This window comes from Portunus trituberculatus, chromosome 44 (genome assembly GCF_017591435.1).
Source record: "Portunus trituberculatus isolate SZX2019 chromosome 44, ASM1759143v1, whole genome shotgun sequence".
Lineage (NCBI taxonomy): Eukaryota > Metazoa > Arthropoda > Malacostraca > Decapoda > Portunidae > Portunus > Portunus trituberculatus.
Genome location: NC_059298.1, coordinates 28,210,207 through 28,218,587, shown reverse-complemented (window position 1 = coordinate 28,218,587; position 8,381 = coordinate 28,210,207). Strand labels below are relative to the sequence as shown.

Here is an 8,381-nt window from a genome sequence, read left to right as displayed (position 1 = left end):
ATTGTTACATCTTCATATCTTAATGGAGCAGAGTAGTAAATTATTTCAAACATACATTACAACGAACTTTGTCCAACGCTTTCTTTGAACTAAGAACACTGTTCCTTCTGTTAGGTGATCATCGCCGCCCTCGTCGCCGTGGCCTTCGCCGCCCCTGACAGAACCTATGGCACCCCTGACTCCGGATCCAGCGAGGAGGCAGAGATCCTGCAGCACGACTTTGTTCTTGAGGATGACGGCAGGTACAACCTGGACGTGAAGACCAGCAACGGTATCTCTGTGGCCCAGCACGGCAGTCCCGACGGCCCCGAGGGCGCCGTGGTCAAGAGTGGAGTGTTCTCGTGAGTACCACTCGGCTGGCGGCAGCAAGTGTTGTCTGTTTGTTGACAGTTTGGCGGGAGGCGTGCAGTGGTAATAGTATCAGTATTGTGAGTAGCAGCATGCAGACTGATGCACACTTTGTTCCCACAGCTACACCGCCCCTGACGGCACCCCTGTTGAGGTGAAGTTCGTCGCCAACGAGCACGGCTACCAGCCTGAGTCTGACCTGCTGCCCGTGGCACCAGAGTTCCCCCACCCTATCCCCGATTTCGTGCTGGCCCAGATCGCTAAAGCCGCCGAGGAGGACCGCAACCGTTCTCCCGAGGACAGATACACCTATGCCTAAACACCTTTCATCACCTTGACGTCACAGACCGAGAAAGCGGTATTCCTGAAATTATTAGTCAAACACAATACCATGAACATGTAATGATATCCACGAGGCGCCGCGGAGGCGAGTCCCTTCGTGCAGGGCCGGAATCTTGTCACTGGGCGGCGGTGGCTTGTAATGCTCGTTATTTGTGTAGATACATTTTATTTATTTATGTCTAGAATAAAACGCTGATTAAAAGAAATAATGATTTTTCTCCAACTGCTTTATTCTTGATGATAAAAGCCCAGGTTTTCACACACACACACACACACACACACACACACACACACACACACACACACACACACGGCCCGGTAGCTCAGTGGTTAGAGCGCTGGCTTCACAAGCCAGAGGACCGGGGTTCGATTCCCCGGCCTGATGGAGATAATTGGGTTTGTCTCCTTTCACGTGTAGCCCCTGTTCACCTAGCAGTGAGTAGGTACGGGATGTAAATCGAGGAGTTGTGACCTTGTTGTCCCGGTGTGTGGTGTGTGCCTGGTCTCAGGCCTATCCGAAGATCGGAAACAATGAGCTCTGAGCTCGTTTCGTAGGGTAACGTCTGGCTGTCTCGTCAGAGACTGCAGCAGATCAAACAGTGAATTACACACACACACACACACACACACACACACACACACACACACACACACACACACCGCGTAGTGTATTGGTTAACACGCTCGACTCACAATCGAGAGGACTTGGTTCGTGTCCCGGTAAGCAGCGAGGCAAATGAGCAACTCTCTTGATGTGTGGCCCCTGTTCACCTAGCAGTAAATAGGTACGGGATGTAACTCGAGGGGTTGTGGCCTCGCTTTCCCGGTGCGTGGAGTGTGTTATGTGGTCTCAGTCCTTCCCGAAGATCGGTCTATGAGCTTTGAGCTCGCTCCGTAATGGGGAAGACTGGCTGGGTGACCAGTAAACGACCGAGATGAAACACACACACACACACACACACACACACACACACACACACACACACACACACATAATGATTCATTCTTGAATCATTTCTTCCCTCCTGCTTGGTTTCATTATGTTCTTTAAGCGTGTCTGCAATTCTTTATGTTATATTTATGATTGTTGTGTCTATAGATGTGATGGAAGTTTCTTATTCCTTCCTATAACATTATTTCTTTGCATATGTCTTATTTTTTTTAACAATTATTTCCAGTGTTGAACATGCGAATGACCGCTCTAATCTTTGAAGCGACAAACCTTTAGCTCTGACAATCAGTCTGTTTTAAACTTTGGAGTCAGTCTTTTTTCTATGAATCTGTTATGAAGTTTTTTTTTTTATTTGAAAACAAAAGACATTCCATTGTTAACATGCTATTATTCACTAAATTTTGCCATTCGTTCTTATGAGGTGAATTTTTTTGTGTGTGCGTAACCAAAGCCTTGACTCGCTTCCATACAGTTCTTTGTTAGTTAATCTTGCATGTTTTTTTTTATAATTTTTTTATAACTGTGACGGTAGATAACAGCAGTTCTCCTACAGCTCTTAGCAGAGTACGTTTTTCAACAATTTTCTTAATGAAAGTTAATGTACGAAAATTAAAAGGAATAAGCGCTCAATTTCTTAAGTTGTATCATAGAATACGGTAAATGGTGTGTTTACTCTGCGTCTCAAATGCATTTCTCGTTTTCGATGCCTAGACATGACTTTTGAACAACTAACTCCTCTTGGTCTTAATTTTTCTTTACCTAAATAGGAATGCTTACATATGATATCTTGCTAGAACCTTTGCCTTAAAAAAAAAGTTATTTTGTGTCTTCTTCGGCAATAATTTTCTCTTTCTTAATGCTGACTTCATAAGAGAATCTTATACTCACCTATTTGTGAAATATACCTTTCGTATGTGGGGATGCGACTCCCACATCTCTCCTGGTGAGATTGGATGTCAAAATTATTCGTCTTAGTAAGTTACATTCTGCCATAGTGCTGCCTATACATATTTACTGGTATTGATCTTCTGATATTGTTAACAGCATAAACCATTCTTCCTCCAGTGACTTCTTTACACAAAATTTCTTGGTCACTCTTCTAATTAAGCTCATCTTATTAATTTGAGTGTTAACCAGTACCTTCACACTTTCATGTGAGTGAATGGTAATCTCTGGAACACTATCTTTCTTTATCATTTCCTAAATCTTCAAACTACTTAACGGAGGAAAATCAATACTCCTTTAAAACTTGATTAACTTTCTCTTTTGCATTTCTCGCTCAACAAGTTCTTTGGTATGATTATAGGATAACCAAGCAACTTTTTTTCTACAAATTTATATTCCTTAGTCAAAAATATAGATAAAATGGATAAGCTTTTTCTATTAATTCTTGACTGTTCTCTTCCTTTCTCTCTTTGTTTATCAACATCACGATGACCGGGACTGAGGGACTGCCTGGCCTTGTTTTTATGAAGATAAATTTGGTCTTCACCTTGACCCAGACGCGCCTATTTCGACAACCATGCCAGGCCAGGAGCTGCCAGGTCAATCTCACTCAGGGTGTGCATAATTAATGGGAATCTTGATCCTGTTCCTTCGAAATGGATGATGGAGGAGGTCATAGACTGGAGCAGCAAAAAGACATTACGAAACAACGCCTCGCTCCTGCAGCTTCACGCCAAGGACAGGTGTTACTCCCCGCCTGGCCGGAGAATTTGTGGGCCGCGACGGGCGATGCGGCGAGCACAGCAAGGTCAGACCTCCTTGTTGATGTCTTTAATATTATATTCTCGTATAGATGCAATGGTAATGTTTATTGTAAATTTGGCATTTTTCTTTGTTAGTGAACATAAATAAAATAATGATCATTCAAATTTGAAGTGGAGTTGAATCCTTTTTCTATTGTTCTGGGTTGAAAACTTGAAGTTGTCCAGCGGTTCTTGCTGTTACTGTACTTGGCTGATGTCATTGGCCTACAGATTCATGTGTGACTTAATTGCCGTTTGTTTCTCCTCGCAGGGAGCCTCCTGTGATAATGGCAACACTTCACACCACTGCCTCAACCTGAAGTTCATAAATCTAAACTCGCCAGTACTACTCACAGGAATCATGTTTTCCAATTTGGAAATAAAAAAAGAAACAAAACTAATATTTGGGTGTAAATTACTGACTGTCGTGCTTTTAGACAGTACAGATTTGGTCAGAAATTCATTTTTGACTAAGAAATGTCTCAAAGCTTAATTGAGAAAACTGTACTAATGATAAGTTACATTACCTATTCTGAAGTATTTCCTGTAGTGTGTTTTCATTGCAGTGATTGTCGCCGCCTCTTGGAGTCGTTCTTACAACGGATGTGGTGAAGTAACAAAGGTCACCAGGGGCAGCTTTGTTATTCTTGGGCAAGGCTGGAACAACAGAGGCACCGCGACTAGGATATTTGTGCCACGGTGGCTCCCGCAACGCTTAGAATGCCGTGGTCAAGAGTAAAAATCTTGTGACTCTAAGAGACCTGGAGGCAGCGAGTGATGTGTTGCTCTTGCTGCACTGGCAGAGGTGTGATATGATTTTCCTGATACACACCGTGACCTCACAGCACGGACCATGACACACGTCGCCGATGAGAACAGCTAAAGTCATTGTTTTGTGCGGTACTGATAGTTGCAGGGGATAAAATTCACTTTACTCTGTTCCATTTCAGACACGCTATGAAGACTGAATGTGTTTAAAATTTTGCAGTGTGTAATTCACTGTTTGATCTGCTACAGTCTCTGACGAGACAGCCAGACGTTACCCTACGGAACGAGCTCAGAGCTCATTGTTTACGATCTTCGGATAGGCCTGAGACCAGGCACACAACACACACCGGGACAACAAGGTCACAACTCCTCGATTTACATCCCGTACCTACTCACTGCTAGGTGAACAGGGGCTACACGTGAAAGGAGACACACCCAAATATCTCCACCCGGCCAGGGAATCGAACCCCGGTCCTCTGGCTTGTGAAGCCAGCGCTCTAACCACTGAGCTACCGGGCTGTGTGTGTGTGTGTGTGTGTGTGTGTGTGTGTGTGTGTGTGTGTGTGTGTGTGTGTGTGTGTGTGTGTGTGTGTGTGTGTGTGTGTGTGTGTGTGTGTGTGTGTGTGTGTGTGTGAATGCAATGACTTAAAATTGATACATACGGCTAAAATTCTTTATAAACTATATCAGAAAAAAGAAAAGAGAATTTTCGTATATCAATATGTCTTGTTATCGATATTCCAGTGCAACAATCCCTTATAACAAAAGCAGTGGCCGAGTCGTTCATGCCTGAGAAAGATATGCATTTTTATCACAGAGCACCTTGACTTCCTGGACTCGTGGAACAACTTTCGAAAATATAAATCAAAAGGAATGTAACTATAATGCTCTTGGAAATAATAAATAATTCTGGACAGTTGCTGTTACTGCTACACCTTATGCATTTTTATCTTTATTTCCTTTAATTCATCTTCCCCTCCTTCCTCCTCCTCTTTCGCTTCCTTTTCTATAACTATAATTCCATTACCATTAAGATTTCGACTTCTACGATACTCACTGGCGAAACCGATGGGAGACGCCAGTGAAAAGTGTTACATTCACGACACCACCAAATTAACAACAAACACACACACACACACACACACACACACACACACACACACACACACACACACACACACACACACACACAAAGACAGGACAGCATTATGGATCTAAGTCCTCTTACTTTCTGCCCCTCCTGGTCATGTATATCAATGGTAAGAAGATAATGGCAGGATGAAGAGAGAGAGAGAGAGAGAGAGAGAGAGAGAGAGAGAGAGAGAGAGAGAGAGAGAGAGAGAGAGAGAGAGAGAGAGAGAGAGAGAGAGAGAGAGAGAGAGAGAGAGAGAGAGAGAGAGAGAGGAGGGAGGGTAAGCTTGGTGGGGGATACTCACCTATCCCGTGCTTGCCGTGGCCGATGCCGTCCTCACCTTCACTAGGCCGCCTCTTTCAACACTCCCAGGCCGATCCTGAACGAGAGGAAGAAAAACGATCAGCGGCTAGATCCCGTTGCCTCGAAATAGGAGGTCAGCATCGACCTTACGAAAGAGTTCCTCGCTACTACAGCGCCTCGCTCGGTATATAAGTGCGTCCAGCGCTGATGTGGACAGCACTCAACGCCAACATCTCAACATGAAGTTTGTACGTCCTCACTCGCTTACTGGAAGCTGTATCAATAGTAGATGAAGGAAAAAAAAGTGCAACAATTGATTCTTAATAGTAAACGAATATAATTGTAGCAACTGAACCAAAAATATTCATGTGAATGTTTTTTAATATTCATCGCATATTACAAGACGGTGGCTTGTTAGTTGTTCACAATTTGCTTATATCTTAATCCTTCAACCTAATAGGTGATCATCGCCGCCTTCGCCGCCGTGGCACTCGCCGCCCCCGACAGGCCCTACAGCTATGCCTCCGTGGGATCCAGCGAGGAGGCAGAGATCCTGCAGCACGACTTTGTTCTTGAGGATGACGGCAGGTACAACCTGGACGTGAAGACCAGCAACGGCATCTCTGTAGCCCAGCACGGCAGTCCCGACGGTCCCGAGGGCGCCGTGGTCAAGAGTGGAGTGTTCTCGTGAGTAGCACTCGGCTGGCGGCAGCGAGTGTTGTATGTTTGTTGACAGTTTGGCGGGAGGCGTGCAGTGGTAACAGTATCAGTGTTGTGAGTAGCAGCATGCAGACTGATGCACACTTTGTCCCCACAGCTACACCGCCCCTGACGGCACCCCTGTTGAGGTGAAGTTCGTCGCCAACGAGCACGGCTACCAGCCTGAGTCTGACCTGCTGCCCGTGGCACCCGAGTTCCCCCACCCCATCCCCGATTTCGTGCTGGCCCAGATCGCTAAGGCCGCCGAGGAGGACCGCAACCGCTCTCCCGAGGGCAGATACACCTATGCCTAAACACTCTCCATCACCTGGACGTCACACACCGAACCAGAGCTACTCTTGATCTGGTCACATTATGTACGGCAAACACCTAAACCGTGAAGAGTCACGGAAAGACTTCACGGGAAGCGTAGGATTTGGCACTGCTGGCAGTTCACCGCATGTATCGTGCAAACGTTGTCACTGTTTATCAACCAGATCTGTTTGGTAAATATGTGTCATTTATTTATTTATTAAAATGAAAGCTTCCTTCCAATACCATATTTTCTTTCCCTCTCGGAAATGGAAAATTCAGAGAAAACACAACAGAAAATGAAATTCAAGTTTAGTGTTTACACAGATTGCCTCTACTCTTGTTGGTATAAAGCTGTGTTTACTTTCTTACACTGACGAATCTCCTCGAGTACATCTTAAACCACAGCGGCAGCACAGCATCGAGGGCAGGTGATCCTCTATTGGTGCCAACACCACCCTTGTAAGTTGTGTTCCACATCCATTCGGGCTTGTTCACTTCACACTGCATTCATCAACACAAACGGTACGCGTTGATAAGACCACTGGACTCACAGCGTGAGGAGAGAAGGAAGAACAATGGCGACTTGATAAAATATGCAAGTCACACATATATATATGTATATATATATATATATATATATATATATATATATATATATATATATATATATATATGTGTGTGTGTGTGTGTGTGTGTGTGTGTTTCACTGTTTGATCTGCTGCAGTCTCTGACGAGACAGCCAGACGTTACCCTAAGGAACGAGCTCAGAGCTCATTATTTCCGATCTTCGGATAGGCCTGAGACCAGGCACACACCACACACCGGGACAACAAGGTCACAACTCCTCGATTTACATCCCGTACCTACTCACTGCTAGGTGAACAGGGGCTACACGTGAAAGGAGACACACCCAAATATCTCCACCCGGCCGGGGAATCGAACCCCGGTCCTCTGGCTTGTGAAGCCAGCGCTCTAACCACTGAGCTACCGGGCGTGTGTGTGTGTGTGTGTGTGTGTGTGCATTTATCGGATAGATACTTAGTTATAAATGTCTAAGAGTCAGTGATGGTCATGTTGGTGTTGCTGCTGTTCATAATGATTATGATGATAACAATGGTAACAATGATTATGATGATATTAATAACAACACTATGGAAACGAATATCAGATGCAGTAGAGGATAAATGTTTCTGATATGAAATTAAAACTGTTTCCCTTTACGTCTGCAGACAATCTACCCCTCGCCGGACCTCGCAGGTGGCTATGCTATTCACCTCTCGAAAGAAAGAAGCTCACTTATTCCATCACAGCAAAAAGTGAAGTTATCAAAGGAATGAAAATTATCGTTAGTAATAATAATTAATATGTTAATGTGATAACATTAGGATAAAGAGAAGGGATGCCCTCTAGACGTGTTTGTCGCAACGCCTCTGTTACTCAGCCAGAAATGGAATTGTGGCCGTGCCGGTTACTTGTTGCTGGGTGAAGAAGACTCGATTAGCAGGCGCCCTGCCATGAACACACCGTCCGCACGTCCTGCTACACTCTGTTTCAAGTGACATTTATTGACTCACGACACGGTACACGTATATATATATATATATATATATATATATATATATATATATATATATATATATATATATATATATATATATATATATATATATATATATATATATATATATATATATATATATATATATATATATATATATATATATATATATATATATATATATATATATATATATATATATATATATATATATAT

General features: G+C 43.7%; 2 protein-coding genes across 2 annotated transcripts in view; both read left to right on the top strand.

Annotated features, from left to right (window-relative positions):
• Positions 1–896, top strand: part of LOC123518866 (cuticle protein AM1159-like) — a 1,145-nt gene extending 249 nt beyond the window's left edge. The window contains exons 2-3 of the mRNA XM_045279918.1: positions 115–341; positions 472–896. Of these exons, the coding sequence (XP_045135853.1) occupies positions 115–341; positions 472–667 (423 nt within the window). The 3' untranslated portion in view covers positions 668–896. The remainder of the gene's footprint in view (positions 1–114; positions 342–471) is intronic.
• Positions 897–5,700: 4,804 nt separating this feature from the next.
• LOC123518870 (cuticle protein AM1159-like) lies at positions 5,701–6,847 on the top strand. The gene is made up of 3 exons (XM_045279923.1): positions 5,701–5,841; positions 6,054–6,280; positions 6,411–6,847. The coding sequence occupies exons 1-3, from the start codon at positions 5,833–5,835 to the stop codon at positions 6,604–6,606; spliced, it is 432 nt and encodes a 143-aa protein (XP_045135858.1). The 5' UTR covers positions 5,701–5,832; the 3' UTR covers positions 6,607–6,847.
• The last annotated feature ends 1,534 nt before the right edge of the window (positions 6,848–8,381 follow it).

Bases quoted from the DNA above. Each gene is read 5' to 3' on its own strand.
- LOC123518870 (XM_045279923.1), top strand. The intron at 6,281-6,410 runs GTGAGTAGCACT...TTGTCCCCACAG, and splicing joins GTCAAGAGTGGAGTGTTCTC to CTACACCGCCCCTGACGGCA.